General features: G+C 40.7%; 1 protein-coding gene across 2 annotated transcripts; it reads right to left on the reverse strand.

Annotated features, from left to right (window-relative positions):
* Window positions 1-142: 142 nt before the first annotated feature.
* Window positions 143-21,084, reverse strand: LOC111341851 (scavenger receptor cysteine-rich domain-containing protein DMBT1). Of its 2 annotated transcripts, none has more exons than XM_022948984.2 (16): window positions 20,783-21,084; window positions 14,131-14,304; window positions 13,564-13,829; window positions 12,994-13,246; window positions 10,784-12,609; window positions 10,270-10,438; window positions 9,361-10,077; window positions 8,074-8,427; window positions 7,541-7,795; window positions 7,081-7,286; window positions 6,850-6,973; window positions 4,443-4,745; window positions 3,841-4,110; window positions 3,076-3,369; window positions 2,411-2,698; window positions 143-1,733 (listed from the first exon to the last, which is right to left on the reverse strand). In XM_022948984.2, exons 1-16 carry the CDS (start codon window positions 20,862-20,864, stop codon window positions 1,432-1,434), a joined length of 5,883 nt encoding a protein of 1,960 aa, XP_022804719.2. In that variant the 5' UTR covers window positions 20,865-21,084; the 3' UTR covers window positions 143-1,431. The 2 variants fall into 2 exon arrangements, with proteins under 2 accessions (XP_022804719.2, XP_022804651.2); XM_022948916.2 differs by lacking the exon at window positions 20,783-21,084 and adding an exon at window positions 18,089-18,415.
* Between the last annotated feature and the right edge of the window lie 929 nt (window positions 21,085-22,013).

Raw genomic sequence — 22,013 nt, forward strand, 5'->3', positions numbered from 1 at the left:
ATGTACTCATGCAGACATGCAAATGCATCACAGAAAAAACTTCCACGAACTTTAAACCCACGTAAACTTTTCGAGACCCATTTAAAAAATAGGGACTAAATAAGTAGTGATCCCCTTGGGAGTCTAACAAAAAGTTAAACAGTTATGATGTCAAAAACAGTCTAATTTCAAAAATGGCAGTGATAAATTTTTACACAACAGTTAAAATCTAACATCAGACATAATTAACCATAATTAACCATAATTAACTCGACTTACGGGATTTTCCCTAAAAGAAATTCTCCCTAAAAGAAATTCTCCCTAAAAACTTGGGCGTTTATATTCTTTTGTCATATGTTCAAACACAGAACAAACGGGATTGTTGGAGGAAAACAAACAATCATATCGCTCTGCTGGTATGAACAATGTTAAATGTGTTAAAGAATATATTTTTTTAACCAGATACTTAATGCTCGTGATGACCGCTATTTGACTTGCAACGCATGCAGGAGTCACTCGTCTGGTAAGTTCTACTTCGAGGAAAATGGGACCTCAGTGCGTTACGGGAGATTTATGGACATGGCCAACGTTTACAGTAACGCTGTAAACGAGTTGCGCGTTACCATAAAAAAGAGGAAATCTGAAATAAGCTGTCAGAAAAACTTGTAAAATTGAAAAAAAAATCCCGCAAATGTGACATAATCAAAAGCGGTCATTTGTGAACATGAACTGCGAGTCTCTGAATAAAATCTTGTGAATACCTCATGATATTCTTCCATTTATATAACAATGGTTTAATAACTGGCAACGCAGCTATCGATAAAACATGATATAATGCGGTTATCTGTGCTAAAGATAACATGTCTTGGTGAAAATTAAGACACCCTAATCTTTCAAAAAAAAAAAAATTCTCTCGGATCACCGTATATCAGTGTAAACCCTTTACTAGCTGTAGCACAGTGTTCCTATACTCCTGGGATTTTCTGTCCCATTCACAAGCATTATTAACTCTTGCTCAACCTTTTCTTCCGAAGGTTCACCCTCTCCTTTCTGGGTGTCGTTTAATTTAAAACTGTTGGGTCTGCTGCCCAGAGCATATAGTACCCAAATACTCGTCGTTATCCATGGGGTGCAGTTTTGCACCCCCAGGGATAAAAAATTAGTGTAGCCTAAAAGTTTTTCAACTTTACCTCAGAGGGCAAGGAAACCAATACCTCAAGAGCACGCCTTATCATATCCTAATTATAAAATTTGATTGCTAATGTGATCCTACATCCGACGCATTAAAGAAGTTTTACACAAAGCTCATTAACTGGGTTTGATTAACAAGTACTTCGTATACAAAGTTGCTCGCCGTCATTCTCTATGACAACAGGGTGCAAAACTTTATTCGTAAATATCGTTTGTAAATCTCTTGGCGTGACAGTTGTTAAACTCTTCAAATTATACGCATCAGAGTTCGTCCTGGTCCGCAAACGGTCTACTGTCGTCAAAATTAATTCCATCTTGACTGTGATTGTAGTACAGATTTGCGGAGTGGTTCTTTCCCATGGCATTCTTGACCCGTGAGCGGAGAGATGGTTTCAGAGTTCTACTGTTCACTGAAAACTTGAAGGTCTGATCATGTGATCGACAGTAGCGATACAACACGATACCAACAATGACAGCAATAATGACAACGAGAATCACCACAATAGCCACTATTTTCCCAGTTGAGATCGGTTGCTTGGACGCCACAGACGACGACACGGTTTCTGGTTGAAAAGAAAAAAGAGACTGAGTAAACCAAGAAGGAAATCCAGTCTTTTCGAGATTCTTACGACCGTACAAAAAATCGTTAAAGGAACATATTTTTATTGTCACCATAGTATCTACTGTCCACGGTTACCAAAGCAAACCCAACTTACTTTTCTGTGCCCCACCTTACTCTAACATTCTCTATCCCATCCTATTTCATTCCGTCTTTTCTACTTTCCCATTTCCATCCCATCCTATCCTAATAATTTGGATATATCAACAAAGTTGAAATGGTAAATTGACCACCGTAATGATTACAAAAGCTGACGTTTCGAGCGTTAGCCCTTCGTCGGAGCGACGACGAAGGGCTAACGACGAAGGGCTAACGACGAAGGTCTCCGACGAAGGGCTCCTACGAAGGGCTAACGCTCAAATGTCAGCTTTTGTAATCATTACGGTGGCCAATTTACCATTTCAACTTTGTTGATATATCCAAATTATTTCGTTACTCCCACCGACGCAGCCCCAAACAGTTTCTTTCGAAACTACCAGCCTCCATCCTATCCTACTCTGTTCCATCTTTTCTACTTTCCCATTTCCAAACTCTACTTCGACTCGATTAATTTCCCACCCACAAATCTAACCCTTACTCCAATTCACCCAGTTCATTCCATCCCTCAAGTTGTAGACTTACGTTTTCCTGGCGCAATACCATCCACATAAAGGGAAGCTGATTCGCTCACTTCGCCATATTTATTTTTATACACGCAGGTGTACATTCCAACATCATCGACAGTAGCACTAAGTACCCAGAGTGCATTGTCGTCTGTGCTAAAAATTCTCGTGGATTGCTGAATGGGTTTAGAATCCTTGACCCACGTCATCGAAGGATTTGGATAACCCATGCCAACACAGAAGAAAGAAGCGTTGGCATTTGATAGAATATGAACGTCCTTTGGAGGAATAGTGATAATTGGTGGACCTAAGAATCAGATACAGGGCAAAGGTACATAAATAAAAAAAAAACTAACAAACAAATAACATTACTGACACGCTTCCAGCATTGTTTGTGAATATAGCGATAAACAAGAGTGCATTCTATATCATAACCTACAACAAGTGGTATAACCCCGGTTAAGTACTTTTGAGGCAATAGCAGCCGTCACTGAATTTCACAAATTTGAACACCCTTGCCCAAATCATAGAGTATTTATAAAATACTCTAACCTTAACTTACCTCTGGTTACTAATTCTCTCCTTAAAGAGAGAGGGGTTAAATGCTTAATAGTTTACAGTCTCTCTCTTTGATGTATGTGCTGATCCAAGATAACAAATTTTGTACAAGCTTAAGATACTTACCAAGTAACAAAAGTGACGTCTCTTTGAGTCGAATACCGCCACGATTCCATGATATACAATAATAAATCCCAATGTCTTCTTTGCTCAAGTCCTTTATTAATAACCGGCTTGTAACAGTATTTTTAGCCGAGATATTTGTAGTGATGGTGTGTTTACTGGCATTCATTAACAATTCACCATCCTTCTTCCAAGCTACTTTAGGTGTGGGAATTCCAGTCACTTTACACTCTAATTTTTCTGTGGCCCCTTTTTTCCCGACAGTATTTGTGGGAAATACTTCGAACATGACAGTCACTATAAAGGAATGAAAATGGACTTAAATCTTCACATCTGTTCAAACAGTCCGTTGAACACCACACAATCTCTTGGTGAGTGTTCTCAGACGGGTACATGTGAGGCTCTACCAACCAGAAAAAAATTCAACTTTCTTGTATGATACCTGCTTCTAGTACGTTTCAAAATAAAACTATTAAAAGATTACAAAAGGTTGCAAACCACTTTGTAATTCGGTGGATTTTTCAAACAATACCCACCCCATCGAAAGTAAATGACACTATACCAGGCTTCCCCATGTTGCCTAAATGCCATGTGTACTTGGAAACTACGACTAGGCTAAGGTCGTATGCCTATATTAAATCTGTACTCGCGAGTTAGTTTTAAAGAGAAGGATTTCTACCCGCTGGTGTACTTGTTTACTTCTGCTGACGGTTAAAGAGAATAAAATCCAGCGGAAAAATACATAGTGAAAACAAATATTATACTTACGTCCCACAGTGAGGGTAGCATTAGCACGGGCCTCTCCTAGTTCATTAGTAAGAGAGCATTCGTAAGAACCCGCCTCTTCAAACGTCACTTTCTTCACTTTAAGAGTATAGGTGTCGTCTAAAAACTCCAAACGATCTGAGAATTTCAGAGTCTTTCCTTTGAACTTCCACGTTATATTGCTCGGAGGAAAACTGGACACTACACAGCTCAACACTGCATCATCACCCCTTCTGACATTCGTAGACACGACTCCAAGTATTCGTGGCGCCTCTGTAAAGGAAGAACAATGTACGAGTTGAAACAAAGGGGTTTCTTGCTGGATGACGAATTTTAACTCCAAACGAGAAGCTGATCACATGACATCTTTATTTTAGGGCTACGAGGGAGAATGCATTCTTTGATTTTACTGCTGCATCCTTTCCGAAAAACTGTTTAATATTGTTCATACAGCACCAAGTCATCATTGGGCACAACAGATACGTTCGTAAAAAATCTCGATCCACAGCAAAAAGAACAAAGAATAATGTTGCATTTATTGCCCGTTACGAAAATAAAAACCTAAACCGTTAACAAACAATATCAGCCATGAGAGAAAGACTTACCTTTGACTATGACTTGAGAGCTGTTACTAGTAACATTCCCTGCGCAGTTAACAAGACTGCATGTGTAATTTCCACTATCTTCCCTTGTGGCTGATTTTATCAGCAGCTGCCCACCACGTGAGGTGATACGATTGGAGGTTATATCCTTCTCCAGAAGGGGTTTCCCGTCTTTCCGCCAGTCCCGCACGGTTGGGTAAACCCGAGGAGGTTTAGAACGACACGGTAAGCTTATCACGTCCTCTGCATTGACTTCTTTCCTACTCGGTGGAAAATCCTCGAATATGGGAGGACTGGAAGCGACAGCTAAATGACAAAGAGTTTCAGACAAACACCCCACTTACTATTTGCTTGTGCTATTAATAAAAATAGAGGCGGAAGGATGAGGGAATGAATGAAAGGACAGAGACAAGGGTCACGGAGGGTGATATGGGTAATAAAAGACATAACAAAGGGTCACAGAGGGAGATATGGGGAATAAAGGCCAAAGAAAAGCGTCACAGAGGGAGATAAGGGAAATAAAGGACAGAGATGGGGGTCACAGAGAGAGATATGGGGAATGGAGGACAGAGATAAAGGTCGCAAGGGGAGATATGGGGATTAAAGGAAAGGACAAGAGATAAGGGTCAGAGGGAGATATGGGGAATAAAGGACAGAAATAAGGGTTACAGAGGAAGATATGGGAAATAGAGGACAGAGAGAAGGGTCACAGAGGGAGATATGAGAAATAAAGGACAAAGAAAAGGGTCACAGAGGGAGATTTGGGGAATAAAGGACAAAGAAAAGGGTCACAGAGGGAGATTTGGGGAAGAAAAGACAAAGACAAGGGTAACAGAGGGAGATATGGGCAATAGAGGACAGAGACAAGGGTCACAGAGGGAGATATGGGAAATAAAGGACAGAGATGAGGGTCACAGAGAGAGATATGGGGAATAGAGGACAGCGACAAGAGTCACAGGGTGAGATATGGGGAAAAAAGGATAGAAATAAGGGTTACAGAGGGAGATATGAGAAATAAAGGACAAAGAAAAGGGTCACAGAGGTAGATATGGGAAATAAAGGACAAAGAAAAGGGTCACAGAGGGAGATTTGGGGAATGAAGGACAGAAATAGGGGTCACAGGGAGATGTGGGAAATAAAAGACAGAAATAAGGGTCACAGAGGGAGATTTGGGGAATGAAGGACAGAAATAGGGGTCACAGGGAGATGTGGGAAATAAAAGACAGAAATAAGGGTCACAGAGGGAGATATGGGAAATGAAGGACAGAAATAGGGGTCACAGGGAGATGTGGGAAATAAAAGACAGAAATAAGGGTCACAGAGGGAGATTTGGGGAATGAAGGACAGAAATAGGGGTCACAGGGAGATGTGGGAAATAAAAGACAGAAATAAGGGTCACAGAGGGAGATATGGGAAATAATGGACAGAAATAAGGGTCACAGAGGGAGATATGGGGAATGAAGGACAGAAATAAGGGTCACAGAGGGAGATGTGGGGAATAAAGGACAGAAATAAGGGTCACAAAGGGAGATAAGGGAAATAAAGGATAGAAATAAGGGTCATAGAGGGAGATATGAGAAATAAAAGACAGAAATATGGGTCACAGAGGGAGATACGGGGAATAATGGACAGAAATAAGGGTCACAGAGGGAGATATGGGGAATAAAGGACAGAAATAATGGTCACAGAGGGAGATATGAGGAATAAAGGACAGAAATAAGGGTCACAAAGGGAGATATGGGAAATAAAGGATAGAAATAAGGGTTACAGAAGGAGATATGAGAAATAAAAGACAAATATGGGTCACAGAGGGAGATTTGGGGAATAATGGAGAGAAATAAGGGTCACAGAGGGAGATAAGGGAAATAAAAGAGAGAAATAAGGGTCACAAAGGGAGATATGGGAAATAAAGGATAGAAATAAGGCTTACAGAGGGAGATATGAGAAAGGACAGATATATGGGTCACAGAGGGAGATTTGGGGAATGGACAGAAATACGGGTCACAGAAGGAGATATGGGAAATAAAGGACAGTAATATGGGTCGCAGAGGGAGATATGGGGAATAGAGAAAGAGAATAAAGAGAAATTAAGGGAAGGGGTAAGAAAGGAGGGAGAAAGGGATGAGGGTAGATAAGTACGGATGGATGAAGAAGGGATGAAGGGAGGAGGTAGAAAGGGAAGACAAGACGAGGGAGATGGCAGGAAGAAATGAAGGAAGAGTGGCAAAGACAGAGGGAGGGATGGTGGGATGGAGAGATGGGTAGGGAATGAAGGGAGATTGCCAGGAATGGAGGGGGAAGGGATGGAAGAATGAGAGAGGAAGGGATGGAGGAGAGGGATGGAGAAGAGGGATAAAAAGGAGGGATGAAAAGGAGGGATGGAGGAGAGGAATTAGGGAATACTATCTACCTCGACATTCTCTGCCATCACCAGCGGTACCATCAGGGCATTGTAGACAAACTGACTCCTCTACACCGTTCTGATCAAGGAAATTAAGATTCACGCAAGTAACACCGTTGATCAAATCACACTCCTGGAAGGGAAGACAGAAAAAATGGACGTTAGGATCACAAACATGAAAAGGTTGACCCACAGAAAAGATTTATTGAAAAAATTAAGAACAAACAAAATGTCCTGTACCTTTTTATCTTCGCACTTTCCATCGTTGACCCTTCTACAGTAGTTGTTGCTGATTTCCTCTACTGTTGTGTTATCACAAACTACTCCGGCATCTTCTCCGTGTAATGGGTCACAATTGGTCAGACCCCAGCCAATTTGTCTACACTGGGTAAGAGAGGTCTCATAACCAAGACAATTCACGTTATCCATCCAGATAATGCCGCTTCCTAACAACACAAAATTAGTTATTTTGATTTTCTTAAGTATAAGCAAGCACTGTTTAAGTACGTAATGCATAAAAGGTATGTGTCATTTCCATTTGAACCAATTTGAATCCTTTTATAATTTTCCTCCAGCGAAGGGTTTCGCGGTTCTGTTCCAGAACAGGAGTGGCACAAAACCTCCCCCTCCCCCTCCCCCTTACCAAATTGATGTTATGTATCATAATGAAGAAAAGAGTCTTGCTGGATCTTAAACCAACCTTGTCCAAATTTCGAGTGCTTAGGAGCCTCTATTGCTTTTCCAAAGCCGAGTTCTTTGCAAACAATGGACGCCTCTTTTAGATCCCAGTCATCATCGCAAACTGTTCCCCACATGCCGGCGTAAAAAACTTCAACTCTTCCTTCTTGTTTACTATTGCCATCCACCAAACGAACCAAAGGTTTTTTCAGCTTTGATGGAAACAGGGAAGACACGGGTTTCATTTCACCACAATCCTCCACACATTTCATTCCCTCTGACGAAAAAGGGGACATTATTTTCGTGAACATAACGTTAATAAGACATTTCTGCGAATGAAAGAGGTCAGTAAACGGCTTCTTGCCATACGAGAGGAAAGTCAGTTCAACCCTCTATGGAGATTATTTCCGTGTCCCTAACTTAAATCCTCCAACAGCTTTTTGCTTTTCTTTCTTTTCTTTCCTAAACACATCAAGAATAAAGTAGCCCGCGTTTTTTTTCTTTTTTTATATAGTAAAGCAGTGATGTTACTAAAAGTTCTGTTTCAATACTCACTAAGAAAAAGACCCTCACGGCAAGACTTGCACAAATTGTTCGTTTCCCCATTGTAGCACGATTGACACTGTTTGTCGCAAGGCTCACACTTCCGATTCTTGGTGTTCCCAAATTTACGAAACGGACATTCCTTTACGCAATCCGAAAACTCCAAGAAATAGGGAGGATTACAGCTTGAGCACCGCTCTGCCTTACCAAGACACTCTTTGCACTGAGGCAGACAACGCTTGCACGTGTTTTTGGTGTCGTAGAAACCTGGTTCACAGTTGGACACACACCTTGTGGACAAATCAGGACCGGAGCATTTCACTCCGGCGTCTTCACTGTGGTGACAGTTGTGAGACCCAAATCCACCTTAAAAACAGTTTTGGAAGCGCGTTTACAACAACAAGCACTGTTAACAAATACCTGGGCTATTATGATAATCATGGCAAGATGAATCTGAATCTTCAGGTGGAAAGCATGACATTCTGTTGGAGACCCGCAAGAGGAGGGGAAAGGAGTTGACAAAGTTGAGGTGAATGTCCATTGGATGGGGATCTTATGAAAGCTAATTGTCGTAACTGTTTCGGTTGCAAATAAACTGGAAAACCTTCTATCCTTAGAGGTTTGCTACTCCAATGCGTATTAACCTTCAAATGCTTCATTTGACCGGCGTAGTAACATCTCTCAGATACATAAACAAATCGTGAAATTTTGTTGATTCGGAAGGCAAGTGAAATATTTCGCTTATTTTTAACGTTTCAAAAAGACATTAATCGATTTACTAAATTAGAAGTAAATTTTAAATTATAAGAACCACAAAAGAACGTCCGCTGTTCATACTTTTATACGGAAGCTGATATTTAACCGACTATTCGGGTAGTCAACTCTTGTAAATATATGCAAGTCATATATTTGAACTGCGGTTAAAGAACGAGTATGAGAGCGATCTTCGCAGTAATGAACACTACTTAAGCAGTAGTGAAAACGAAGCCTGAAAAAAATTCAGGCCTATACGGGACTCGAACCCATAACCTTTGCGATACCGGTGTAGTGCTCTACAAACTGAGCTAACAAGCCAACTGGGAGCTGGTCATTATGTGGTGCATAATAAACCCGTGAAGTGATGAGTCAACGTTTGTGTATATGTATGCGAATCCCGTGCAGGCCTGAATTTTTTTCAGGCCTCATTTTCACTACTGCTTAAGTAGTGTTCGTTACTACAAAGATCGTTCTCATACTTATTCGAGTAGTGACATGGTTCTCGAGCTCTCCCATTCATCTGTGCCGACTGATTCAACCTACCTGTATGAAAAGGACAATCTTGAAGTCTCCGTTCGTTACCAGTGCACTGAATGTCATCCATCAATATTTTCCCAGTTCCCTGTCCGTATTTTGCAGAGTTGTAGGCGTAAATGGCTCCTCCCAATTTGAGCTGACGACATATCACCATTGCTTCTTTCATGTCGAAGCTATCATCGCATACTGTTCCCCATTCTCCCTGATAAAACAATTCAACGCGCCCTTCTGTCGAGGAGTTGACACCGACAAGTCTTATGTTGGGGACACCGCTGACAATTTTATTTGCCTGGCGTGTGCAGTTCTCCACGCATGAATTTTCCAGGAGATGTTTACCGACTGGGCATTCGGTGCATTTGTTCCGTTTTTCGATGCAGTCCGAACAGGCAGGAGAGCAATCCAAACATATCCTAGTAGTGGGGTCTCCAAACTGTCCTCTTCTGCAATCAAAGACACACGAACTGTAGTTTCCAGTTCTATTGAGGAACCTGTCCTTATCGCAGAGTGTGCAGTTTTCTGGCGTTCCAAGGCATTCGTTGCAGTTCGGACTACATCGACCGCAGCTTCCATCCAGTGGATTTGTAAAATAACCTGAGGAACAGCTATCTAAGCAATCACGTGAGTGATCAGGACCCTTACAGACCACACCAGCGTCCTCGGTGTGGTCACAGTTTTCCTGTCCCCAGCCGAGGTGCTTGCATGCAAGTAACGATGACTCATTCCCTAAAATAGATATAAAGGTCCAAAGCCAGGTAATTACCGGCAAACTGACGAACGATGAAAAGCCAGAGAGATCGACAGAAGGGGTTCACTAAACAACAGAAGAAAGGAATAGACCTGTACGTCTTGATTTAAGACCTGAGCACCGGAACTAAAGGCCATTAAAGAGAAATTCAATGGCAGAAGGTAACTTACCAAAGCACTGAACTTCATCCAGCCAAATAGGCCCTTTTCCTGCTCCAAATCCGGCTCGGATGACCGATCGAGAAGCATTGCCCATGTTCAACATCCTACAAACAACTTGAGCATTCTGAATGTCCCAGGCGTCATCACACACTGTGCCGTATTTCCCATCATGAAGTAGCTGTCACGAAAATCACGCACACGAGTTAAAAAACAAAAACAACAACAACAACAACCACTAAAACAATACCTCCCCCTCCACCTAACTGTTCTTGGATTGTTTTGAATAGACATTGTCTGCTTTGGGCACAGTTTTTCCACATCGAAGCTCGAGAAAACTGCATGCTTCGCACATACACACACACACTCTTCTGTTCCCTTTTCTTCCACAATTTTCCAGCGTACGGAAAAAAACATCAAGTATCAAAGGAAAACAAACATTGCACCTAACATATAACAAAATCCTTACGACATGACTGAGCACTTTTAATGATGATTAATCATGACAGAATGTTAGCGCCCTTACTTCAATTCTACCCTCTAAGGGTGTTTTGCCACCAGCAAGGCGGATCAGAGGCACTGATGAGGGCCTGTAGCCATTGGTGCAATTTTCAACACAAGATGAGCCCTTCCTAAATAATGGGGGCGGACACGAGATGCAGTTGTCTGCTTTTCCTTCGCAGTCAGCACAATTCATGCTGCATTTTTTACAAAAACCGTCCAAGTAATAACCAGTGCCACATTCCTTCACGCAGGAGTCGTTCCTTTTGAAGAAACCCGGTACACAGGTGAGACATTTATCAGCAGTCTCGTTGCACGTTTTGCACGAGGCATTGCACTGCAAGCACTCGCTTCCCATCGGAAAGAAGCCATCTGGGCAACTGTCTTTGCACGTACGCACTCCTGGGCCCTTGCAGCGCAAAACGGTGTCCTCGTTATGTTGACAGTTTGTTTGTCCCCACGGACGATGGCGACAGTCATTTAACGATCTCTCCTCTCCATTACAGAAAACATCGTCCAGCCACATCTTACCTGTTCCCTTTAGAATATGGCGTAAAGACACAGAGGTATCGACGCCTCCAAGATACAACTCTCTGCAGATGACAGTCGACTCAGAAGCGTCCCAACCATCATCACAAACAGTTCCCCATACACCCATGTGATAAACTTCCAACAAACCCTCCAAGTAATCTCTGCCGTTGGACAGCCTTACTGTTGGTGTGGTTTTTAGCGTGAAATTGACGGCAGGTACAGCGATCCCAGAAGTGCAGTTCGCCAAGCACGCTCCCTTTTTTTCGTCGAGGACAAGTGGAGGATGACAGATTGTGCAAACTGCTTTATCTAACCTGAATTCACAAGTGATGCAGTCTTTGGGACAAGGAAGACACGAATAGTTACTCGGATTTTTGAACATGGAAATTCCACAATCCTCGACGCAGCGACCACTTTTCTTGTACATATTTGGTCCACAGTCGTCTTCACACTTGCCATTTTTTAGCGCTTTTGGCTCCTTGCAAGAGGTACAATTCTTGTCATCAGATCCATCACTACACGTGACACAGATATGAGTGTTACACTTTTGGCACTCACGTGTCGGTGTGTATCCGAACTCATCATCGGCACACTTACCTACACAAGTATTTTCTCTTAAAAACTTGGGTGCTGCACACTTCGTGCAGCGCACATTTGTTCCTGTGCATTCCAAGCATTGAGCTGCACACATTGTGCAAACATCCAGGTCATTTTTGAACCAACCTGCGTCACAGGTTTTTTGGCACCGATTTGTAAGATGTTTTCCTATAGGCCCCGCACACCGCACTCCGACATCATTGCTATGGTAACAACGAGAACTAAAACTTCGCTTGACCAGCGGACAATCAAAAATTGTGCTTTCTCGTCCTGTACAATTCAGAATATCCGTCCATATTCGTCCGTATCCACGACCATACGCTGACCTTTTCACAGCTTTTAGGGCCGGACCCAGGCCGAGCTCACGACATACAACCGTCGCCTCCCTGAAATCAAAAGTTTGGTCACAAACTGTTGTCCAGGCTTCCGCGCGATATACTTCGACGCGACCTTCCAGGTCAGTCGGTCTCTTTCCCGCCAAACGCACTCGTCGTTTTTGCCCAACGTGGAGCTCCGCACAACTTTCTACGCAGTCACTTCCATTAAGGTATCGGTCGTCGTGACAACTGGTGCAAACGTCGTGAGGCGTTACGCCTGCACTTGTGCAAACGCCGGGATAAGTTCCATCTGCGCATGTGCGGCAATTGGAGCTGCATGATTTGCACTTTCGGTCAGCGGGATCTCCATAGAAACCATCTCCACAATACGTTGTACAAGTGTTTCCTAAAACAGAGATAAAAATAATCGTTTTATGTGCTCTGGTCAGAATAAACTTTCTTAAAAATAATATACAAGTTTCTTACGTAGCGCTACGTTTAAAGCGATTGAAACAGTTAATTATAATCTGATTTGACCCGTAGTTTCCCAAAGAAACGAACGTTATCACCAAGAAAGCGAGTTCAAACGTTTCCATGTCAACACGTTCAATTCAAAGATAAAATTCAAATATTAAGGTCAGCCGTTGAGGTAAATTTAGCATTTTTTTAATCAACTTCTTTTTGCTGGTGATCTTAAAACTTTCTTGAAGGGTTTTCACTCGATGCCAAAACGTGTTCTTTCACCGACAAAAAATGTCGCCTTAATTTTCTTATTTAAAAAATTCCGTACCTTTCAAAAAGTGGGGCTTATCACAAGATGTACAATTTCTTGCAGATTTGTTACAAGTTAAACAAGAAGCCATGCACACTTTGCAATTATCTCGATCTCTAAAGTAACCGTCTCCACACTGATCCGTACATTCCCGTGTAGTATCAGGTCCCGCGCAGCGTACACCAGCATCTTCAAAGTGACCACAGGAGTGCTCACCCCACCCGGGATGCGCACAATTGTGCAGTCTCGTCTCGTTACCAAGGCAATCGACCTTGAATGTAGAAAGAACGTGAAATATAAAATCTATTCTTTAGTGCAGTGATGCGCCTAAAACTTTCTCGCTGGAATTATAATCCGTAAATTCGTCAATCCATGCCGATAACAAAGAAAAAAACGTGAGTTTAGTTTTTATGTACAAATGAGTTTCCGAAGGAAGTTTTAATTTTGTTTTTTTTCGTCGTAGTTGGTAAGTGGAGTCAAAACGGGAAGTCCTCCATAGTCATAATATTATGATAACAAATCGTATTGAAATGAGTGTGTACCTCACAGGATATCTAACCGTAGTGAGGACCCCACAGGTTGTCTAACCTTTGAAAGCCAGATAGGTTGCTTTCCTGAACCTTCTCCCAGTCTTCCAAATGTGACCGCCTCATGAGCGTCACCTAGCAACAGCTCTCTACAAACAACTTTAGCATCGTTGATATCCCATGAATCGTCACAAACCGTACCCCAACGGTTGTCATAGAAGATCTCTATTCGGCCTTCAAAGTGGTTATTTCCTCCAACGAGCCTTATTTGGCTAACTGGAGGGCCTTTAGCAAGTTGGTTACCACAAGACGTCACACATGAAGTTCCTTAACGGGAAGAAATAATATCGGACGTCACATTTCGAAAACGTTGGGCTTAACCTCCAACCCGTCGCAGTAAAATGGCAAGCTGCCCTTCTTACCAGCAATTTTAGAACAATTATGTAAAAGTTCAAAAAATTAATGCCACATTTCTACTCTTGGATCACCTCGAACTACAAGGTGTTAAAAAAAATGAATTATTCCAACAGTCTTACGTGAGAAGGAAAAAGGTAAGATTCTGAGGTTCTAAGGATAAATAATAAAAATTCAGGCTGTAAGAACTCATTCAACTTCACAGCTACCTTACCTTTTATATATTGCGCTGGACCACAGCTCGTACATTTCTTTGGTCTGTCAATGCATGTGCTACAACTGGGATCGCACTTTTCGCATTCCCCACTCTCGATGTCGCCATAGTAACCAGGACCACACGACGACACACAGAGTGAGTTCTTCACAAACCTTCCAGGCTTACACAAAGCTAAAAATAGAATTATTTTGAAGCAATCGTATAGTAACGGGCAAAAATAAAATAATAAAAAAAAATTAAACTTGACAACATTGCCTGCAGGTCGTGCTTGAGCTCTGATTCAGCTCAAGTGAGAATAACTGATAATTATGGGAATGCTATACACAGACTCGATCTGACATTCACACACACACACACACACACACACACACACACACACACAGATAGACTAACTGATTGAGTGACTGATTCATAGACCGACGGACGGATCAACCGACAGACAGAGCAACAGACAAAATGAGAGTTCAAACGGATGGAACGCCTGACTACCTGACTGACGGATGGACATACTTGATTGAATAACTTCAGTCAGTCAGTCTTATCGATTGACTGATAGACTGTGCAGCAGTCGGACAGACTGTCAGACCGATTGATAGAAGAACGGGACCGTCTGACCGAACGAACGACAGAATGAACAAACGAGTTCAAATGAATGAAAAGATTGACTTAGAGACTGACTGACTGGTTTTAAGACGAACAGATCGACAGTTAGACAGAAAGACGAAAGGATGAATTGAGCAACAAGCAAATCTCTTTTCGCGCAAAGGAGTTTCCCCGTCAGACCCCAAGTCGTAGAAGTAATATCATCATGGGTTTCAAGCTCATTACCAGAAAACCACGTCTGTATTCAGAACTGAAAAGAAAAACACTCTCTTGCACAATAAAATTTTAAGTTCGTAGTTTGATTGCCACTTAAAATAAGCCTGATGATCTGAGGTGAGCTTTGTTTCTGTTTTAACGAATGCGCACAAAGTCCTAAACAAATTAATCTAAGTCTAAAATCAGGTGTTTATAATAACTATACTTCTTAGGCCCTCCACGGACTTGGGATTTAGTTGTCGACAACTATTTGTGATCGACAACTAAAAGTTATCGAAAACTAAAAAACGTAGTCTGTGGCGCAAGTTGTCGAGAACTAAACCGCAAATTATTAGTTGTCGATAACTAATAGTTGTTGACGGCCTCATTTTTTAGCGTTTTTCTAGTGTGTGAAAACTTTTGTTTTAGTTGTCGACTACTTTTAGATCTCCGCGCTATTGTGTCAGCGGCTTTCCCCGCCGGCTTAAAACATGGAGGATTGCAGAAGTAAAATACTTCGTAAAGAAAACATTCTTTTTGATCTTCCTTCTCCACATCCCGTTCTTGGAGGTGGAAACGACACTAACGATGTCATTATTGCGGCAGCTTATGCCCACCAACAAGTTCTGATGCAGGATATTTTATCCAAAACGACTGAACGGCAAACTTGGCGCAAAGTTCGTTCGAGGGACTTTTGGCCAACGTGCCGTAGACACTGGAATGACGGCGACTTTATCACTATTTGCGAGTAGACAGGGCTACGTTTCTTCCTATTGTTGAAAGACTGACCCCTTATATGCACCGAGAAACGACAAGAATGAGGCAGTCCATTGATGTCGATGAAAGACTTGCTATGGCGCATGTGCAGTAAGCTCTTGTTGCCCAACCTCTTCTTTTTTTTTTTTTTTTCATTTTTATTATCTATGTCTTCATCTTATGAGGTTTCGTAGTTTTTTCACTGTGGCTTGTTTCCAAGTTTCCAAGTTTTCCAAGTTTATTAGGTCTCCCAAATCAATTACTTACAATGAACACCGCCTGCAAATAGCGAGCTAATCTAGGCGGGCGATGTTAAGGACAAACAAACACGAATTACTCATTGAAGGCGTTAAAAAAAAAAGTCGATTTTGAAGACATTAAAGAGGAAAAAAAGTGATAAAAGGTGAAGGAAAATATTACAATTTATGATTGAATTGTAATTAAGATGCCTTTTTTATTTCAGAAATAAGAGTGCTAGTGTCAGCATAACTGTCCAGAGTTTCTAGAGTTTGAAATAGTAATGCTTGAATTTTCTTTTTGAACATGTGCTTTGGTAGTTTTCGATAGCTTTCGGGAATGCTGTTCCAAATTTTAGCACCAACAATGGAAAAAGAGTTTTTATGATCATTGAGCCTAGAATGATTAATATAGTAGTTACCAGAAGATGATGAGCGAGTATTATACTGATGTATGTCTTGTGTAGAAGTAAATAGATTACAGATATTTTGAGGTGCACAGTTAGCGGTTATATCAAACATTAAGATTGATGAAAGTTTGAAGTAGAGCATTGAGATTGGCAGAATGGATTGGGCGAAATATGGAATCGCATGCGTTCTGAAAGTCAGAAAATTGATGAGGCGAACGGCTCTCTATTGGAGTATAAGAATTTTTTCTAAATGAGATTTGGAAGCTTGGCCGCAGGTAATGAGGCCGTAAGATATATAGGGAGAAATTAATGAATTGTAAACACTTAGAAGTGTTTTTAAAGGGACAAGGTGTCTTAGTCTCGAAATAATTCCAATATGTCTGCTGATTTTTAGAGCAATATAATTAATGTGGTGTTTCCAGGATAAATGTGGGTCAATTATTACCCCTAAGTATTTAACATTATCCTTACGTTCAAGATTAAAGAACGTTTTGGTGCAGCCATCATAGGCCTTTATGCAAATGTTAAAATTAATGCATTTTTCATATGGATGAAAAATTATATAGTTTGTTTTCTTAATATTTACGGAGAGTTTATTTGCTATTAACCAGACAACAACTTTAATTAGTTCACAGTTGACGGTAGTTTTGAGGGATTTTAGGTTTTTATCAGCGTATAAAAGGTTAGTGTCATGAGCAAAAAGGTGAAAGGTTAACTTGTCTGAGGCCATGTAGATATCATTTACATAAATAAGAAACAGTAGGGGGCCAAGTAAACTCCCCTGAGGAACGCCACAAAGGGTACTTTCCTTTCTAGATACGTGGGGACCTACTTGAGTGGGGTCTGGATTCTATTTGACAGCTAGGAGGAGAGTCAGTCGTTAACTATACCCCGGATGCCGTAATAGCATAATTTATGAAGGAGGATAGAGTGATTGACAGTATCAAATGCTTTTTAAAGGTCAATAAATACACCACAGGAGAGCATTCCCTTGTCCATGTTTGATTGAATTACGCTCCCCGCGTATCGGTTGCTAAATCAGTATTTGAGCGCCAGTGTGTGGAATCCTTTATCGGACTTATTTAGTTGTCGATAACTTTTAGTGGTCGATCACAAATAGTTGTCGACAACTAAATCCCTAGTCTGTGGAGGGCCTTAGCCACATTAATTCTGTATTGATAACGTATTAATCAACAACGTCTCTACCACTGGCTTTTCACAGAAAGATATGAATCTTTTTAATTTTACTTGAAAACGAGAAGTGTATTGACTTTCCTGTATTCCGGATTTTGATAACAAAAAAACAAAACAAAGCAAAAACAAAAGCAGAAAACAGTTTGGCAACGATATCGAGTAAACATCACGCGTTAAATCAGCTCGCAAAAGGCAGTCACTCAGATAATTTCCAATGACCGTGCCAACTCAAACTTTCTGGAAGAAAATGGATAATGCCTGAAAGAACACTTTCACCGAAGCTAAAGGAAGTTAAATGTGGCTGAAGAGACTGAATCAAAGATGGCGACAATTAGTGCTACATGAACAGAACATACTATTCGATCAACAGTGTGCTACCACCAATGTGTGGTTTTTTGAACGGGAAAGGTGAGGTTTTACAACAATGTATTAACAGACAGCATTAGGACAAACCCATCAGAGCTCAACAAAACAAAGGGCACGTGCTGGAAAATTTCACTACAAACTAAAAAAAAAATAATCATGATTAGTCATAACGATAAAAACCTTGCACCGTCTTACCGATTGGAGACCGTCGACTGCTTGAATCCCCCCCATTCGCACAAAATAACCAAACTAGGAGTACCAAGTTACAGATGTAAAAAGAATTCGGAAAAATCCACATTTTGTGTCAGATAATCCCTGGGTTATGTAAGAGGATTTAGGGGCATTGAATGAATTCCTTGTTTTGTCAACCGCACACACTGTATGATTTTGTTCTCTGTTCCCGATCTTTGGCAAACCAACTAAAACTGTGTTTAACTGTGAACAAGTACTCTTACGGTTAAAATCTCTTCCCGAAATTAACGAATCGATTAGACCCCTTGGAACCATAGGTTGTAACTACAACAGACGAAAGACAACTTTAGATAACAATAGTCATGTGACTCGCTAACAATGGCTAAACCCACGTGGTGCGGCTTACGCAAACGAAATTTACACATTTATCTGTTATGTCTGCTTATCTCGGGCCCGTTTAACGTGATAAAAACAATTGATTAAATTGTAACTGTTTACGACAGTCTGAAACGTGCCTGAAAAAGATTCAGGCACGTTTAACGTAATAAAAACATTTGATTGAAATGTAAATATTCACGGCAGACCCACATGTTAATATTATATATTAATATATTGAGGCTTTTTCGTTTTTTTCTTTTTTACTCTACCTTGAACAAAAAACAAAACAAATTGTGCTTTCGACATCCTTAATAGTGTAATACTCGTGCGAATGAAAAATTTCCCCACACAAAAAGTTGAACAACAACCGATCACTTAAAAGATAAAGAATCCATAAATGGCCGTAAATATTGCTGCTACTGCAGACATTGTTCGCTGACTTTGATCGTGCTAAGTCCCTTTCATTTTCATTTAGTTCCAGTATTACAGTATTAATACCTAGTTGCTGACAAGGTGAATTCTTTGAAGTTTTTATGCAGGCATAGAGTGTTCAACGACTACCTTTTTTATTCTTTTACAAAACCATATGGTTGTTTCAAATGTCTGGGCTAAGTTAGGCCGTGACAAGAACGGTATGGCCTTCGCTCTGATGAGCTTTAGATGTCACACAAATTGAGCAAGTGTTACGTGATATCACAATCCATGGCTACGGGAAAGAAAAGCGAAGATTTTCAAAATCATATTGCCTTGTCAGTCTTAAACAAAATTGTACTAATTTTTGTTTATGTAACAAAACAGATGGCAAGCGACCCGGCGCTAAATTTCTCCAGTTACTTCCATGCCATGCGGTTTATTCCGTGAATGAATTACAGCCCCATGACCAGTTCAATTCAGATTTCGCACTCTACAGAGACAATCTTCGGGTCTCTCGCCGTTTCTATCAAAGATCCTCTTACTTAAACAGTTAATGACATTATCTAATTAAATTAATTTAGTAAAATATGTAAAGCTTGGCGGTGACCCGACCCTATGCCTGTTGTTATTTTCTTATCTAAGGCCAACCTCTGAAGTATCACGGAAAGATCTATATTTATTTCATAACACTCGTCCCGTTTCTGACTCAGTGACATGCTCTTTTCAAACCTTTAAGATGTCTCCTTTCGGTATGTAAGGGAAATACAAGGCACGAAAACGAGGAAATATGATGACGAAAAAGGAAGAGAAATGGTTGTTTTGGTTTTGTGCGGTTTCCGCCAATTTAATCAGGTGGCTTGCATTTTGTCCGAAATTTTTGGCAATAAAATAACATTTTGTTCCCTTCTACGCACGCTATCATGGCATTTCCACTTTAACTTTCATCGGTTTGTCGCTTTTTAAAGGGACATATTAACCTCGACACAATGTAAAAATAGACAATGAAACTTAAAATGTTTATTCAGCTAACCCAAATACCACCATTAAACAGAATCACTGTTTGTGGGGTAAGCCGGAACAAAGGATGTGATGACCATCTGCTAACCACAGATATCAATAACTTGCCTTCCTTCGAGAAGGTATTCAACGGAAGGTTTTTGTGATCGATTCACTTGATCAATCAAGCATGACAGCTGCTCCTGTTTCAAGCACAGACATTACTTTAACCGACTAAAAAGGGCATTGTGTGCTTCTAAACTTTTTTTAACAGGCTTCACGGGCGAACTTCTCTAGATCTAAGCGGTGGAACACTTGATCAATTAAAAAAGACCTAACTTGAGATTAGAATTTGACGATTCATTCATGGAACTACTAGAATGGCACCACTTAAGATATGACTGAAGTCACATGTTTTATTCTCCTGATTTGCATAAACAGTTACGTTTATCCTGATAAATCAAGCTTTTCAATTTACCACTTCATCGTTAATGCGCGAAGCACACGTACAGCTTAACCGAAAAGGAAGTGAGACAGTTTATCATCAAAGAATTATTCCCCTTGCCAAAACCACAATTAAAGGTTAAATTACTCATACCTGTACTTTAATTTAACTCGTGTTATGTTATGTAAGCTTGATTATCCCTTGGGACTCGAAACGCGGCTTGATCTCTAAGCCACTACACTTTGAAGGCACAATGACGATACAATTTTCCTTTAAAGAAATATAGCGCACAAAACATATTCGTGCATTGTGCTTCATCAAATGTACAGAGAAACGAATTGATGTCTGATTTCCAAAGCGAACACATGCACAGAAAGTTCAATCTGATCGCTACAACAGGTCAGAACAAATGTCTCTTACGAAATATCCCGTCATGAGAATGAATTGTAAATTGTAAGACTCACCTTTATGACTGGATCCGCGATCCAAAAATATCATTTGTAAAGAACAGAGCAAGGCATAGTGAACGACTGAAGTTCGTTGCATTTTGCTTTAGATTGCAGGTTGACGGAATTTAAAACTTCATGTGGCAATTTCTCGCGAACTCAGGTCGCTAAAGGGCAAAAACAATAGCAACAAACAGAGCCTGAGGTGTAACAGCGTGAACAGAACCGCTAAACGCGATCAAATCGGCTAAAGCTCAAAATATCAAACTCCACTGGTTCTCGATTGCTGGTAAGCGCCAATTGTTAGCAAAAAGTTCACCGCTGGTCAAATATCTCGAAATTATGGCGGGAAAATATCACGTAAACATTTCATTTCCGGCGAACATGTCTTTCGAGTGTTTATTCATACGATGAATTTAAATGAATCCTTAGAAAAACGTGATCATTCTCGTGAACTTCACAATTCTGTAATAACATGTTAATAACATGTTAAATAAATTCGCTGAAGCAAGTTCGAAACGTGCTGTAGGTGAGCAATCAACAACTTGAGGTTCCGCCGCCCACGAGGTAATAGTCGCTATAAATATCCTTTACGACAGCATTCATTATAAAATTTTCGTCCGTGAAATTCAAAATTAAGGCGTTAGATGACCAAGTTCAACACAGATTTTAATTGCTTCCTATTAAATGTATAACCAGAAACCGCTAGGTCCCCATGGCACTCAAAATAGACCACTTTCATAAATGGCTGCTGGATTAATATTCTTTTGTTTCAATTTAAATTAGCCTTTCTGGCCTCGTTCTCCAGTAAAAAATTCAAAAGAATACATTATCTCAAGCGAGGCCAGAAAGGCTAATTTAAATTGAAACAAAAGAATATTAATCCGGCAGCCATTTATGAAAGTGGTCAATATCGTGCCTTGTCATGCAATAGCATGCTCTAATTCACTTTCATAATAATAAGTGTAATAGGAAACCTCAAACGCCCCTTGGAACAAAAAGCTAACGTCGGCCATTAACCTATGAATAAATAAATAAATCATTCAAGCTCTGAATCACTACATAGATAGGCGCTGCATGGCCTATGAGTAAGCGCAGAGAGTTTGCCGGAGGTCTAATGCTATTCTGTCAACTCGACCGCGGAACCGATGATCAGAGAACAACTTCCAAAGTGCATCTTTTCTTCATTCCCCCATGATGCTTGTGAATTGGTACTGAACTCAATCTCGACCCGGCTTGGCACCAGGGG

This window comes from Stylophora pistillata, chromosome 4, assembly GCF_964205215.1.
Source record: "Stylophora pistillata chromosome 4, jaStyPist1.2, whole genome shotgun sequence".
NCBI classification, from domain to species: domain Eukaryota; kingdom Metazoa; phylum Cnidaria; class Anthozoa; order Scleractinia; family Pocilloporidae; genus Stylophora; species Stylophora pistillata.